This window comes from Pogona vitticeps, chromosome 2 (assembly GCF_051106095.1).
Source record: "Pogona vitticeps strain Pit_001003342236 chromosome 2, PviZW2.1, whole genome shotgun sequence".
Taxonomy (NCBI): Eukaryota; Metazoa; Chordata; class Lepidosauria; order Squamata; family Agamidae; genus Pogona; species Pogona vitticeps.
The window spans coordinates 86284623-86301362 of NC_135784.1; the positions used below are offsets into that span (position 1 = coordinate 86284623).

Consider the following 16740-nt stretch of genomic DNA (forward strand, 5'->3'; position numbering starts at 1 on the left):
GTCCAGCCTTTTGCATGATGTATTCTGCGTGTAAGTTAAATAAGCAGGGAGACAATATACAGTCATGTATAGACAGGTGAACAGCATTGGTTATATTGTTACAGTGGAATCTATCAAGGGGTGGGATATGAACAGTCAGATCTTGAATTTCATGTGTTGGAAGCAGGAAATATGGCCAAGTGAAAAGATCTGAGTGACTTTGACAAGGGCCAAATAGTGATGGTTAGACAACTAGGTCAAAGCATCTCAAAAACAGCAAGTCCTGTGGGATGTTCCCAGTATGCACTGGGTAGCACCTATCAAAAGTGGTAAAAGGAAGGACAACTATTGAACAACTAGTGAGCCGCCCCGAGTAGACGCTGTCTAGGGGGGCGGGGTAAAATACACTAAATAAACAAACAAACATCAGGATTGCGGGCACTCAAGGTTTGTTGTTGCATGTAGGCTAGCCCATCTGGTCTGATCACACAGAAGAGCTACTGTAGCTCAAATTGCTGAAAAACATAATGCTGGCCATGGTAGAAAGGTGTCAGAACACACCCAGAGTGCCCATGCCCCCTGTCCACCACCGAAAGTACGTACAATGGGGACATGAGCATCGGAACTGGACCATGGAGCAATGGAAGAAGGTTTCTTGGTCTGATTAATCATGTTTTCTTGTTGGGTGCATATGCCTTGTTTTACCTGGGCAAGAGGTAGCAGCAGGATGCACTATGGGAAAAAGACAGGCCGGTAGAGGCAGCGCTCTGCTCTGGGTGATGTGCTGGGAAACCTTGGGTCCTGGCATTCTTGTGGATGTTACTCTGACACGTACTACCTACTTAGATATCATTGCAAACCACTTACATCCCTTCATGGCAGTGGTGTTCCTTGATGACAGTAGCCTCTTTCAGCAGGATAATACTGCTGAAAGATACAGGATAATACTGCTATACTGCAAAAATTGTTCAGGAATGGTTTGAGGAACATGAAAAGTGTTCAAGTTGTTTCCTTGGCCTTGAGATTCCCCAGATCTCAATCTGATTGAGCATCTACGAGATGCACAGGAGCACCAAGTCCAATCCATGGAGGCCCCACTTGGCAACTTGCTAATGGACTTAAAGGATCTGCTGCTAATGTCATGGTGCCAAATCTCACAGGACACGTTCAGAGGTCTTATGGAGTCCATTCCTCGATGCATCAGAGCTGTTTTGGCAGCATGAGAGGGACCAATATTAGGCAGGTGGTTTTAATGTTGTGGCTGATCACGATAGATAGATAGATAGATAGATAGATAGATAGATAGATAGATAGATAGATAGATAGATAGATAGATAGATAGATAGATAGATAGATAGATAGATAGATAGATAGGCGAGTGAGCAAGCGAGCGAGCGAGCGAGCTTATATTGGCACCCTTACAATTCTGTCAGAAAATGCAACCCTTCTCTCAGAAAATTGTTGCAGTTGCAAATGTTTTGGTACTCATATGTTTATTTGTTCTACCCAGGTCACACGGGCGAGCCAGGAGGTGAGGCTGAGGAGCCTAACGCCGAGGGAGGCCCGAAAAGAGAAAACAAGAAATAGGGCCTTCTCGGCGGTGGCTCCTCGCCTTTGGAATAACTTACCTCCTGGTATTCGCGGAGCTCCCTTGCTGGGCACCTTTAAGAACTTATTAAAGACTTGGATGTTTCGGCAGGTCTTCTCACCAGATAGCTTTTGATTTTCTTCTCTCCTTTATTGTTTCCCTACTTTTAACTGTTGTTGTAATTATGTTGTTTTATGTTATTGTATTTTATCTCTGCTGTTGGCCACCTAGAGTAGTCCACCACGACTAGATAGGCGGGATATAAATTAAATAAATAAATAAATAAATAAATAAATAAATAAATAAATAAATAAATAAATAAATAAATAAATAAATAAATAAATATTTCTCTGGTTTGCATTGGATTATATTAGATTTGACTTTTCTTCTCTGTTGTTTTGTGTTGTTCCAATGCGAACCAAAGAAATGAACATGTGAGTACTAAAACATTTGCAACTGCAACAATTTTCTGAGAGAAGGGTTGCATTTTCTGACAGAATTGCAAGGGTGCCAATATTTTTGGTCAAGACTGTAGACAGACATACAGACAGACCTTGATCAATGCCACTGGAGTATCCCCCAGTGTCAATTGTGCTTGCACATTTTGAGCTGATGTATTCTGGTACCACTGTCTTAACAGCACAGCACAGAATGTTTAAGACTTGTATTCCAGTGTCAGGTCCATCCTTTACCATTGTGGTTTTCCTGGAGTGTGTGACTTTCTTTGCCTTTCCTTATAGAAAGAGACTGCCCAGCAATTGTGTGTGTTCCTTATCTAATTCCTTCTTGGTACTGGAGAAGCTAGTGCATCTGCAGAATTCCGTAGTTTCCGTGTGGTGTTTCACCGTGGTGGAAATGTGCATTTTAAATTGCTCATTGGTTTTGTTTTTTTTTAAATTAAATGGTGCTCTGTAACAGTGGCTGACAAGCAAAATACTGTAAGAATAGAAAACTGAGCCTTGCAAAGCTTGGGCAGCCTTCTTCGTCCCTGGTCGAATTATGCTGTGGAATGGCAATTCAGCCACAATTGTTGGAATGGACAAACGCAAAGGCAAGCAAAGGCACCTGCAAAGCAGCAAACCTTTGAGCTATGGCAAGTTACCCTAGGCTGCAGCCAAACTTTAAGAGGGGGCAGCTGTTGAATTGTGTGGGCTGGTTTTGAAGGCATCTCTGCATCTCTCTCTCAGAGGGAAGCTGTGATGGAGAAGGCTGGCAAGGCTAGTACCTGTCGTGATATTGTTAATGAAATTAGACTTTGTTCAGATGGAGATGGTTCCGTTTAATCTTTCTCACTGACACCCCTCCTTTTTCTCCTCTTCCTCCTCCTCCCACCCACACAGCCTCATAAGAAAGGATCTTACAGTAAAAATCCCTGCCATGGAAATAATTTTGCTGTTACAAACACTGGATGGCAACATCACTAATGGAATTAGGCTAATTATAGAGAGGACAGCTTCTGTTTAGACACATTATCTTGGTAATCAGCAGTGTCTGGAAAGAAAATATGGAAAGAGTACTGCAGAATGTAACCCACAGGGGGTTCTCCAGACCTGTTTGAGATGCTGTGGAACAGTGGGGCCAGTTGGACTGCTAAAATTCAGGACCCACAAGTCATGCAATTGGATCTAATTGTCCTAGTGCACTCTGCTTTCCCGCTGACTTCCTGTGCAGAGCTGTTTTCCCTTTGTGGCAGTAGCAGCTGGTCTGTAAAGCATTTCAGGCACTGCCCCCCTACCTGGGAGCTAGACAGGTGGCAGAGTTTTTTTCCTCAATGGAGAATAATATACAGTAGTTTAGAAGCCTTTGAAACCAACACAGGAGACTGTTCTTCTGTTCTGTTAGATATAAAATGTTTGGGATTTGTACTGCAGTGTCATTGCAAGGGAGGAGAAATGGAACCGAAAACAGAATTAGTTTGCTCTTCCTTCTGTTGACTTTTGACTTCCCTTCCATCGACCCCACTGGCCTACCAGTCCCAATGTGCCGCAGTCACCATTGCTTCTTGGGCTGGGTCAAATTCTGAGTAGGGAAACATTTATGCCCAGTTTTGCTGGATGAAACTAGAGTTGTGAGTGGCTGGCACTTGTGCCCAATTCTTTGGCACCAAGCACATGTTCAGTGCTTTGTTTTTAATCCTGCTGGCTCTGACATGGAGAATGCACCGTGAAAGATTTGATGTTCTTGTTATATGAGTTCATTCAGACTCAGGAAAACATGTGTCTGACTTAACACATTTGGTTTATTATTCAGGCAAAATGTAACTCCCTTTTGCAAAAGAATAACACTTCATTTCAGCTGTGTTGACAGGATATTTTATGTTTGAAGGGAAATCAGCATTGTTTGAGATCGTTAGAGAAACTGATTTCATTACCATCCCACTGCTGTAGCAGCAAGACACAGAAGAGCACTTGAGGGAAAACTTCTAATAATGTTCTCCCTTTGATTGGCATCAGGCCAGTTTTATTGGTCATTCTGCTATGCCAGTCCGGCTCTGTAGACCAGCTCGGAGGAGCAGAAGCACTTGAAGAACAATGAATTTTAATGGGCTTCTCTCTCTTCTGGCCTGGCAGGTGTGAGAAGTGTTATCTTTGTAAGTCTGTGGTGCCATGGAAGGAGTACCCGAGGCATGTCAATGCCTGCCTTAAGAGTTGCAATGCCCATGGAGCCCAGGGGGGCAGGAGGCTGCGGCGTGCAAAGGTGAGAGTAGATGCTCTGCAACAGAGGAGCTGTTTTCTTAAGACACATTTTGCAAGCATAATCCCACTGGTCTATGTCTGTCTTGGGTCTATGGAAAGGAAGGTGTGACTGTCTAATGCCTTTAACCCAACAAAATAAGCTTCGTTGTGGTGCCCTTTAGACATTTACGCCCTAGCAGCGTGAAAGGAACATTTCCTAGGGTTTATCTCACCCACCCGAGCATGGCCACTAAGTGAGGGGTGGAGAACCTGTGGCTTTCCAGACATACACAGATGGTCTCTAACTCCCACCAGCCTTTCCTTCATAGCCATAGCTCATCTGGAGGGCTCTTGGTTCCCCATCCCTGGTCTAAATGTAATGATTTGGGTGAGTCTCTTGCCTGGAATTTGCATCCCAGGAAGCAGCCTGTTCCATGGATTTGACCTGCCCCACCAGTCCCTGCAGTCACCAAAGAAGAAAAACGGGGAGAGGGGGCTTCTGCTCCACGGATGAGGCCAATGGCAGGGAGAGAAAAGGTGGGGTTGAATGGTTGGCAAGAAGAGGAAGGGAGCCTGTGTGGGCTGGAGTAATGCTAACTACAACACCAAGCTATTCCAATAGATCCCTGCTGCTTGATAACTTCTCTTTCTTGAATAGATCATGTGCAGAAAGAAGTTAAAATCCATGGTCATCTGGGAGCTTCAGTGTTAATTTTCTGCCAGTTCCTCTCCCTCCAGACTAATCTTTCAAGTCGCTTTCAACTTTACCCAGCATTATTGTCTTTTCCAGTGAGTCTTCTCAGGATGTGCCCAAAGTGCATCAGCCTCAGTTTAGTCATATTTGTCTTTACCACTTATTTGCCCGCAATTTGTATGCTTATCCCTACATCACGCCACCGCATTCTGTAATTAGCAGTTGCCCCTTCTGCATGTGACAAGCCATGCTATTTTGCATGCCATTATATTTTTCAATATAATGAAATATTTCACGCGTACCTTCAGCAGTATTTTGTGCCTCCTGATGAACATTCATGGCCAGGAGAAGAAACTGTCATTTCCTGCAGTGTCTTAAAAGCGAATGTGAGTAGGTTTCCAATGAGTCCAGAAATGTTTCTTTGCTCAGATCTACAATGTTGAGCAGAGACAGGCTCTGCCATACTGCTTTTCACTAGACTGCAGAAGATACATGTAAAATGGATATAAGCAAAATAGAATACCTTGTCACACGCAGAAGGGGCAACTGTGCTAATTACAGAATGGGGCAGTTCACCCATCATTGCTGAGGACCACAGGTAGCAGAGGAGAGCAGAGCCAAGATTTCTGTTCCCTTGCTTCATTTACCCTGAACTTGCTCTTCGCCCAATATTTCAGTGAGATCCAGAAATTTATCATACTTATCTGTTGTATCATATATACCAAGAGCAATTTTAGAAAAGTGAAGCAAGGGGAGGAACAGTTTCCAGGCAGGTCTTTAACTATACTACTGGGCAGTATTTAAATGAATATGAACCCAGATTCATGATGGAGATAATGTCTAGTGAATGCAGGAAGAACACTGAATAAGCATTTGAAATATTCCATCTTTGAAAGAAAGGGAGTGGGAAGGATGTGGATCCTAAAGGAAGATCTGTGTCTGGAAACTGACTGCTCTGAGCAGGGAGTTATTTGGAGCTGCAGCTGGAAGTGCTGTTTGGAGGTGACCCTGGGTAATGCCTATGCAGAGCGAAAGGGCAGCTGACTCACAGGAAAAAATTGGGAAAGAATATTTTTAATATAAAATTACATCACAACCAGGGAAAAAAGCCGGTGTTCTGTAGTCTGTAGTCTAGAAGGTAGTCTGTAAATGATTAACATGTATTCATAGTGTGCTTGTGGTGAACATGTATTTGTACCATGGTACATTTCACATCGTCCTTATGGCATCTGAGTTGACATCAAAGGGAGGAAAGAAAGGATGCAAATTACAGTGCCATGATCAACAAATTCATGTGTAGGGATGGAACTCCAAAATCCCTAAATATATATCTTGTCAGAGAGATATTCATCTGTATAGAAGACGGCATCTCTCAACCCCTGCATCACAACCCTTTCTCTTTGTGCTGAAAGAGATAATGGTGTCTGCCTTTTCCTCAGAGCAGACAGTGCATCAAGAAACCCGCTTCTCCAGAAGACCCATGCTGCACAAGGCTGTACATGCAAACCATGAATAATGAAATATTGTTTTAAGTATTGTCTGAGAAATTTTATCCCTGAAGGAAAGGCATTCTTTTGGCCATTTCACTTATTTGACATCCACTTTTCCTGGATCATTCACTAAGATACAGTTTGCTACTGCCCTTCGTTTCAGTTCTAGCAACCTTGGTATATGATTAGTTAAACAAAAGAGGATATTAATCTGGCTCATATTATCTAGAGATAATCTAGTTGGCCGCAGTCTCTCCACATGCTGGATTTCCTCTAGCCAGGGGCTATGGACAGTTACCTTAAGAAATGCAATTGGGGTATCTTTAGCTTGATGCCATGGCTCTGTCTGAGGCAGTTGCCTGCTGCCATTTCATACACACACTGCCCATCCTGTTTGCAGTAGAGATCTCCATGCCTCCTCCTTGCTGATTTATTTCTGACAGTGAGGTTGTAATCCATTGCAGCAGCGTAGAGTGCTAAGGCAATGTGATTTCTCTGCAGGAAGATACAACATGATGTCTCAGTTTTGCCTAATCCCTTAAATCCATCACAGGCCTCAACCCTTCAGGGATTCACATGCAAATGATCATATTGCCTGTTGATGAGTTTGGCTGGGATGCAGCCAAGTGTTATGCAGTTTTCAGCGCAGTGGGTTGCCTCTGTTAGTGCCACTAACATCCTCCAGTGAAATCCTCCCCTCCCACCACCTGTGGTCAGGGTCTGTCATGTACTTAAAACAGACACAATCAGAATTAACACACCTCTCTGGCACCTCAGGTCCAGGGCACCCTGGTGTTCTGCATTAGGAAGCTTCCACTGGCCCCCACCTAAGTGTTACAAACTCTGCTCCTAGCCCATTCTTAAGTGTTGCCTTGCTTCTCTTGAAGCTTTTGTTAGTCTTGCATCCATTCCCCTGGGGAAGCTGCAAGGACGCCTGGCCAGAGTTCCTTAAAGTGCAGCAGAAGGGTTTTTAAAGAATTTTTACCTGTGAAGATCTCAGCTGTCAAAGTTGACAAGTTTACTTTAGCATTCTACCTGTTAGCCACACAACACTTGGTGTGCAATTAAAATAAACCAAAGGGATTTGATTAATGGCTGCTGGCAAGGAGCATAATAGAAGATACGCCCAGCATAACTGAGTAGGAATACAATTCCTCGCCTCCGCTTGATTCGTAGGCTGAAACTAGATTTTGCAAGAGTCCTCCAGCTGCTTCCAAAAGCAGCAACCCTGTATCATCATCATCTCCTCCTCGCCCTCCTAGAACATCTCATAATCTAAAATGAATAGTGTGAATTCATGTGGTGCCTAGAGTTTCTCCTCCATCATTCCTTTTGCTGGTTGCTCCTTGCAAAGGTAAGAAAATTGAACATGGTGGTGATAACCTGTCATGCATTTTGGATTACTGGACATTGTTGAGGATGAGGGAAGCATTTTTTTTGGCAGCCAGGCAAATCTCATTACACCTAGTTCCAGCTCTATTCTAACAGTTGGAGTTATTATTTCTTGCCTTTCAGTATGAGAGTGAGCAAGGTGGAGCTTATAGGTTGCATGCAATCTTCCAGGCCATTTTTATGGCCTGTAGTCCCATTGCACTCTTCTGATGTTTGCAACTGGGAAAAAAATATTTTTAAAAGGTTTTTTGCACCATAATGGCTGCATGATTCCTGGTTCTCCCCCCCACGTAAAACCGAAAGTGGATATCTCCCCAAATTCAGGTTTGTTTGCATTTTTTATCATTTTTTACCATCCTTGCAGTTGATATGGACCCTGGTAGATCTTGTGGGTGGAAAACAGACCCCAAGACTTTCCAAAGCTCAGACATGTCATCATAACGAGAGAGGTGTTTCTCTTTTATGCTAATTATGTTTGCCATGGCATGCAGCTCATAACATTATGTGATTCTGGTTAATATTTAGTAATTTTCATGCTCAAATTCCTTTGAATTCTTTTGGCCTCCTTTCCCTGGAAGTTTCTCCTATCAGCCTCTCATGAAATCAGTTCTATATCCTTTTTGTTTGCTATAGCCAAACATGCTTTTCTGTCCGCTAATAGATGCTGCCATCCATCCTAGTTTTCAGTTTGTATGTTTCTGTTGGAATTGTTAGGCTGGGGCCATCTCAAGTAGAAAGGAAGAGAAACAGATGAACTATGTAGGAAGATTTCCATGGCAGTTAACATTTTGATGTGACACAGACAGGTAGAAGGAGTCTTCTCTGCATAAAAAAGGGTGGCACCAGAGGCCAATGTTGAGAACAAATTGCGGTGTCCTTCAACATCCAGATCATTTTATCTTCTTATCCCTTTAGGATTAGCAGTGCCTGGATTTGCCTGGAAGTCTTACCTTGATTGTGGAATGCTGCTTTTCCACATAGCCTTCAGAGCAGAGTTCTCCCAAACTGATCAGTTTCCCTGCGATTAGGTTTCTAGTCCCACCTTACTCCTGAAGTTATTGAAAGCTTCAGAGATCTGATGGCCAGTTCTATGTTTTTCTTTTAGCTCACATGTATGAAATTGCTTGTTAACCTTATTTTGTGTGTATTTTAAGTTGCCTTCAGTAGAAAGATTATAATCTCTCTAGAAAGGTGGCTGAGCTTTCCTCGGTCTGCAGCTGGGATGGATAGATTTTGGCCCTCTGGATATTTTCAAACTGCAACTCTCATCATTCATTACCAGCATTACCCGTGGTGACTGGGACTTACAGTTCGGCAACATCTGAAGGGCCATCCTTGATTTACAAAATGACAAGTTAAGAACAAAGATGATTTGCTACATCTGTAGTTAGAGCGGCTAGTTGCAGGGTGCTTGCCTCCAGAAGATGCCTGTTTTCATTTCTACTGTTCTCTCCTTCTGAACAGGGTATCTAGATGCCCCATGGGGAAAATAGCATCCAAAAATTGTAGCCATCTTAAAAATGATGTTGACAACAAAGTTGTTTCTGATCTGTGATAGTGAACCAATGCATGAAAACCATGGCCTTTCAGTGACCAAGTGTCAGACTTTGTCACACTCAGAGTATAATCAATGGAACTTGAGTTTGTCCAAGCTGAGCTCCATTGATCTCAGTGGGCTGTTCAAAGAATGAACGTAGATCAAATCTACCTTTTTTCAATAGCTACTAAAGTGGAAGGAAGAGAAAGGATCTTGGAATGGTAAAGAAAGCTCTGTCTTCTTTTGTTCAGCATAGTTTTAAGTTGTCTGTGGGTGTATATCTGTGAAGATTCTCACAGGTGAGTTTATATGGAAGTTGAATCATGGCAATGTCCCATGGCTTAGCAAGACAATGTCCCGACCCAGCAGGACAATAGAACGGTTTGAGAGCCAGAGCCGATGGAAAAACCTGGTCATTCCTTACATGGCAGGTGTGTCTGAAAAGCTCAAAAAGATTTTTGGTAAACACCACATACCCGTGCACTTCCAACCCACAAACACACTAAGGCAGAGAGTCATCCACCCCAAAGACCAGACACCAAAACACAACAGGAGCAATATAGTAGATGCAGTCCAATGGAAAGAGGAGTGTTTGGAGCTCTACATTGAAGTAAACAAACAGCCACTAAACAGGAGAATGGCCCAGCACAGGAAAGGCAGTGGCTCAGGACCACAGTCACCAATGTTCTGTCATTTGAAGGACAAAGAACACTTATTTGATGACTAAGATGTACTCATTTTGGACTGAGATGTGGTTTGAGAGAGGGAGGCCATACATGTGCATATAGAATGTCCCTCACTCAACAGGGGTGGAGGCCTTAGACACTATATGTCTTTATTTATCATGCTGCCCTTTCAAAAGATCAGGACCACACACACCTGGGTGGAGAAGGATTGCAGAAATAAGATTTTCACTCAGACACCCCCATCCTTTGTCCATCTAACGAGCCTATTCAGACCAGGGGGAAGTGAAACCAACATGGAGGATATATCAGGGATCTTCTACCAACTCTCCTCAGACTGAAGAAGCTACTTGGATGAGTAGTGAAACATTTCAACCGAATAAGAAAGAAGTCCAGTTGCCATGAGTCAACTTCCAAATTGTCTATGGGTGGTTTGTCTCCCAGCTCTTAAAACATCAGGTTTCCTTTGTGACATGCTGTCTTGGGGCTGTTACTGGGCAAAGCTGCACAAGGATGTTGTTTTTCTTTGTAACAGGAGGAGGGAAAGCAGGAAGGTCGACTCTTGAGCATGCTGGAGCAGTCTGAAAACAAAGCTGCAGGTAGGAGGCCAGCACCCTGTTGTGTATATTGATGTCTGCCTTCTTAACCCTGAGAGCATATTTTAGTTGCAGTGTTATTCCAAATTATGCCATAGTCATTACTCTTTTTCCTGATTGCCTAGACATTTGTCTTTCACCATTCCATTGGCCTCATGAGGGCTTCTCTTTTGCCAGAAGACACTGGGGAGTCTCTGTTCTTGAGGGAAGGAACATCAACAGGAATGTTGTGACCTATCGTATTTTGTACTAAAAAACAGAAATCCATCTATCTCCTGTTCCTCGTAGAATATATCATTAAAAAAAATATTATAACCAGTTTCCCTGATATGCTTTAGATGTGTGTGTGTGTGTGTGTGTGTGTGTGTGTGTGTGTGTGTGTAAGTAAATAAATAAATAAATAAATAAATAAATAAATAAATAAATAAATAAATAACTTTGCATTTCATTCTCTGTAAATTGCATGTACAGTGGTGCCCCGCATAACGGGCGCCCATTTAACAACGAATCCGCATAGCGATGTTTTTTTTGTGATCGTTTTTGCGATGATTGGTAAGCTGCTTCACTTACCGATTTTCGCATAGCGATGTTTTCCTAACAGCTGATTGGCGGTTCCAAAATGGCTGCCGGGTAAAAAAATGGCCACCGGCAGTGTTTTCGCGCCCATTCCTCGCTTACCGGGCAGCGAAAATGGCGGCCGTATGGAGGATTTTTTTTTTTGGACTTATATACCGCCCCATAGCACTACAAGCACTCTCCGGGCGGTTTACAATTTTTTAATTATACAGGCTACACATTGCCCCCCCAGCAAGCTGGGTACTCATTTTACCGACTTTCGCAGAACAGTGAGTTTTTTGCCCACAGGAACACATTAAACATGTTTTAATGCATTCCTAAGGGCTTTTTTTGTTCTGTATAGCGACGAATCCATATAACGACGATTTTTCCGGAACAGATTATCGTCGCTATACGGGGCACCACTGTATTACAGAACACAGAAAAGCCCCTTTCTCCTTTCTGGAGTACGATCTAGCTATCCTCATCCAGTTTGGTTTGATAGTGTTTATCAGAGATAGTGTTTATCAGAGAAGTTCATTAGCATGGTTTTTAGTGGTTTTCAGAGGTTGATGTTGCTCCGGATTGATCAAATAAAGATTCTGTGTTGTCTTGTTTCAGATGCAGAGGCAGCTGTGACACCATCCAGAGGGGAACACTTAAGGTTAGCTTTTACCACTTATGCCATGGAGCCTTTCAACTGGTAAACAAGCATGGTCAGTGTAAAAAGCATGGTCAGTGTAGGCTGGTCCAAATGGTCAGCACTTTGAACAAGCTACTTTAGTAAGATTAAAGAGGAAAACTTTCTGAAAACTAATTACTTATGCTAATCATAAAGGAATTGTGTCACCTCTGATTAGGAAAGAACTGAGTGCAAGTAGATACTGTTGTTTTCAATACAAGGAAACTGATTATATTAGACAAGAGCAATCTTCCTTCCTTAATCTTAGGGCATATTGTGGAACACAGGAATCTTATGTTCACTATTAACTTTAATGATTCAACCCAGTAGATTGTAACATTCCTGTAGTGATAAAGTAACTCTAGGTTTCTTTACCACTAATGGAGCCTGTAGAATATAATACACAAGTAACATATACTGTTGGAGGAGACTCCTCTGGAACTTGAATCCTGAGCCACTTAGGGCTTTGAAAGTAAGAACCTGAATCTTTGAGTGAACTCAGTTGCAGACAAGGAACCAGTATTCCTTAATTGGTCTGATAAAAGGGGGAAAAGATTGTTGGCCCTTGTGCAAAATCCAAAACAAGAGTGGCAATACCTTATAATCTTACAAACAGGCTAGCTTTTGAATCAGATCAATGTAATCTGACCCCATGCAGATGAAATAGTCAGCATCCCAACTGCCAAATTCTGCAGAAGTTGAAGCTGCCAACCCATTTTCAAGGACAGACCTACATATACAGTATAATACATTACAATAACCCAGAGAAGAGGGACATGTGGGCTTCCAGACGTTGTTGATCTGAAATTCCATTCCTCGCCATTGTTTATGGGCTAAGGCTGCCGGAAGCCAGAGGACTAAAATTCTCAGCCCCTCCATCCATCCAGTCTGGGTGCTTACCAAAAACATGGAACTAAAACAGAGAAGGTTAGAAAGAGATAAATGAGAGTCTGGGTGGGTGGCTTGGTGGTGCAGACTTCTTTAAACAAGTAGTTTACCTGGTTTTGCATTTTCTTTTTTCTTCCTCCACCAGGCACAGCTCAGCAGAGATGGACGAGGGGGCTGATGCCTGGAGTCCCTTTCCCCAAGCTGCTTGCAGTGACTCTCCCATTAGATCTTTCACCTCCATTTCAGAAGCCAAAGACTGCCTAGTGGACTTTAAAAAACAACTGGCTGTTGGCTCAAGCTGTCTCAAACAAACCAAAGCCAGCTTCAAGAGCAGGAAGAAACTCTGAGGGCAGGCGGGGGGGAGTGGAGAAGAGGTCTGAGCAATGAAAAGGAAAGTGAGGCCTTCTATTCTGGTGGTCCAGTCCTGTCAGGCAGAACCCCAGTGGCTTCAGATCCCTCTTTCTGTATATTTTGTATGAATGCTACAGGGACCTCTCATGTATTGAACTGATTGTGTCCTTTATAGATGCCTATTAAGCCTTGATTTTCAATTAGAAAGGAAAATGAAATATATTTATTATGTTTTTATAAACTCCAATTTGCTGCTGTTTGGATTTATTTTTTTAAAAAAAATATTGTGGCTTCAAATGGCTACTGTACAACCTAAATGCCCATAGACAAAGGAGACAGCTGCTGAGCCCCTATAAATTAAAAAATGGAAGAGACAGACCGACCAAAATTGAACATTTTCAAGTCCCCTTACCTCAGTGGAAGAGATGGAGGCATGTTCTTAACCCACCCCTTTGAATCAACATGCCTCAGTTTGCACTGATTTCACACACAACTGGTGGAATCTGCAGAGTGATGAACAGGATGAATCGGTCCTGCTTTGCTTTCTCTGGAGCAACGTGGTTGCCTAGGAAGAGATCAATGTATGCAAAAAGAGGACTCCAAAAGACACCAGAAGGGTTATTGGGTAGTTTCATTATATCAGGGATAGCCAGTTTCTTAAAACCAGCAGGTGGGACTCTCACAAGGCAAACAAAAGACTAGATTTTCCTGAGCCATGACATCTTGCACACTTCTCAAAGATGCATGGGGAAGAGTTGGTGACAATCAGAGCAGGGACCAGATGGGGCCCCTGGGCTGCTCTTTGCCTCCCCTGTGTTTAAAGGAGCACCTAGAAGTCACAAGAGCTTTTACACAAGGTATCTATACCTGGTTTGGTATAGCGGATAGAGTGCGGAGTAGGACGCGGGATTCAGATCTGCATCCAAATCCCTGTTTGGCCTTGGAAACTCAATGGTTGGGGTGGCCCTGGTAAAACCACTCCTTAAATACCTCCTTGACCTTTAAAGCCCTATTTGGGTCACTATAAATCCATCCTGACTTGGCAGTATATAACATATGCAGATGAGATCATGGTGCAACTGTTGTTTGTGTTTTCTTCAATCTCTTACATTGATGCTTTAATTTTAATTGAAGGCCTCATTCAGTTCGGGCTGTGCTGTGCTGAACTCCGGAGTGTAAATCATCCAGTCTCTGCCTGAAAGAGCTTTGAATCTAAAAATTAGACCCAAGGGGTGCGTAACACGGCCTGTGGCACAGCAAAAGTGAGCAGTCTGCACCTTGATGTTCTGTTACTAATTGTTCCATGTTCCTACAAAATGTGCTGTTCATTCTCGGGACTTTTATTTTATTTTGATGCAGAGCCTGTGCAGTTGAAAAAGCTCAAGGGCAGGTTACAGGTAACAGCAATTACACATAAAACACAGAGATCTCTGTCTCTAAATTGCTTGCAAAGGCCAGGGAGAACAAAAGGAAGGATGGCATGTTATCTTAATGGGACATTGTTTTATCTACTAGGAAACGGCTGCTATTGACTGCTGCTACAGAGGAGAAGATTTCAGTGGCCTAGAGGTGTCCTGAATAGGCACATGTGTCCTCTTGACATTGTGTCAGTGCGGAAGGGAAAGGAAAGGGTACAACAGCTGCCTTGTCAGTGTGCCATCTAACACAGCAAGATGACACACAAGCTAGGCAGGGATCTTTATGATGGCCTGCCTTGCCTCCTTGGAAGTCTTGAGTTCCAAAGCTACCTGCTCAGGAGTGGGGGCTTTGTTTGGCCCCCATGAGATTAAGGGTGTTACCTCCTCTCCTACCCCTCTGCTGGCACCCTGTGTCACAGGTGGCCTGGTTGTTCCCCATATCATTTGCACTCCCGGGAGATTTTATACATTCAGAACACTGAAGTGGAAAGTGAAGTGTGGGCCATACCACTTCAAACTGTTGAATGGAGATGGGAGAGTTTCAGGTTCCTTGCGACAACAAACACCTTGTCACACAAAGAAAATATGTACATCAGGGGAGACTAGTCTAAGCCATTCTTAATTCAGTCGAGGGGAACTTTTAAAGAACAGCCGGTGTAGAATTCAGAGATGGGCTCCCCTCCTGTAGCCTGTAAGGTAGCGCAGTCCAAGAAAAGCTTCTTCTTGCGTTGATTCTGTGGCGTTCTCAAAGCAGCATTGAATCAAAGGCTGCAATCCTGATTTACAAGGGCACGACTCCTTGGGATTTAGCTGCTTAGAATTATGCTGCAAGACATTTTAAGTTGATGGGGGAAATTATTTAAAAAAAAAAAATCTTGATTTTCGTACTGAGCCCTCAAGTGCAATGGCACGGCTTCTCTGTTTACACGACAAGTTGTAGCGTTGCCAAGATCTTTCTCCAATTTCGTCAAAGATGTCTCCTCAGTGTGGCAATGTCTGTCTCACCCTCCTGGTTTCCTCCGTGTTAAGTGTCAATCTCTTCCAGACCTGTCTCCTGAAGCAAAGCCCCTTGTTTATCTTTTCAGTTGCCGATAAGGAAAGCAAAGAGCTGAATGACTTTCCCAAAGCTCAGCTGTCACCGAAAGCCCAGGGTCGGCTCAAGGAGATGCCAAAAGAGCAGGCACGGCAGGCTGGGGAAACCCACCACCAGCTGCTGCTGCTGCCAGGCAAGGCTGACACAATAACCAGAACGGGTCGGATGGCACCCGGTGTCACCTTGGGACAGAGCTGCCGATCTCTTCTCAGAGCGTCTAATGACTGTCTCGCTAAAATTGTCAGCCTTGCACTACCCGCTCACTCAGTTGGAGCACTTCCGCTCCGTGTACATGATAGCAGCGAGCAAACAAAGGAAAGGCTCTTTGGTAGCCTGGGCAGCAATAATCTGCGCTTTGCAAGCCTGGCTGCACCTCCTTTTGCAGCCATGTCTCTGTCTCTTTCCTTTTGTGTCGCGCTCCGTCTTCAGACAGGCCGAGCAGGAGAGGATGTCAGGAGCATGCTGATACCAGGTGTCATGAAGCAAAAGGAGCCAAACAGGGTCTCTTTAACTTTCCGTACTCTTGGCACGAGACTGGAGGTATAATTTCAAGCAATATTGGACTAAGTTCACACGAGATGCTGGCGCCAGTGTAGCTGCTCGTGAGCTGCTAAAGCTGCAAGCCGCTATTGGACCCTTTGGGCGTCTGGGATGGGGGGGGAGGGGAAGAGAGTTTGTTTGTTTTTCAGTAAGGTCTATTGCCACCAGGATAATCCCCCAACACATATATTTCGAGACGTATGAGAGATACTAATTTAAATTTAAACATCCTGTTTATGTTTTAATGGGCCTTTCTCTTCAGGATCATCAGCCCCACTGCTTTAGGGAATATATTGATGTACTGTTGGTCCAAAATTGCAGAGCCTGTGTGGCATTTTTTAATCACCATTGTGCCCAGCAGGGCTCCCAAAGCTGGGCAGAAAGTTTGAGATTCACTGAAGCTAGAGCTGTAATGTGCTCGAAGCACTAAAATTTACAGAAAAGGGGATCAGAAAGTCAAAATATACCATTTAATCATATCTGTTCCTGTAGCAGGGAGGGATATGTTTTGCCTTCCAAACGTTTTGGTGTACTGCTTGCATCAGCCCACCGAGCATCATGAACAGGGATAGTGGGGTG

General features: G+C 43.5%; 1 protein-coding gene across 8 annotated transcripts in view; it reads left to right on the forward strand.

Annotated features, from left to right (window-relative positions):
• The window catches only part of UIMC1 (ubiquitin interaction motif containing 1), a 101425-nt gene extending 88068 nt beyond the window's left edge, over positions 1-13357 (forward strand). For 6 of the 8 annotated variants that reach the window (XR_013541801.1, XR_013541798.1, XM_078385578.1 and 3 more), the window contains 4 exons: positions 4138-4264; positions 10574-10637; positions 11811-11853; positions 12905-13357. Coding sequence is in view for 4 of the 8 variants with exons in the window: in XM_078385578.1 (XP_078241704.1) it covers positions 4138-4264; positions 10574-10637; positions 11811-11853; positions 12905-13106 (436 nt within the window). In the remaining 4 variants the exon portion in view is untranslated. The remainder of the gene's footprint in view (positions 1-4137; positions 4265-10573; positions 10638-11810; positions 11854-12904) is intronic. The other 2 variants (XR_013541802.1, XR_013541800.1) reach the window with 1 other exon arrangement.
• The last annotated feature ends 3383 nt before the right edge of the window (positions 13358-16740 follow it).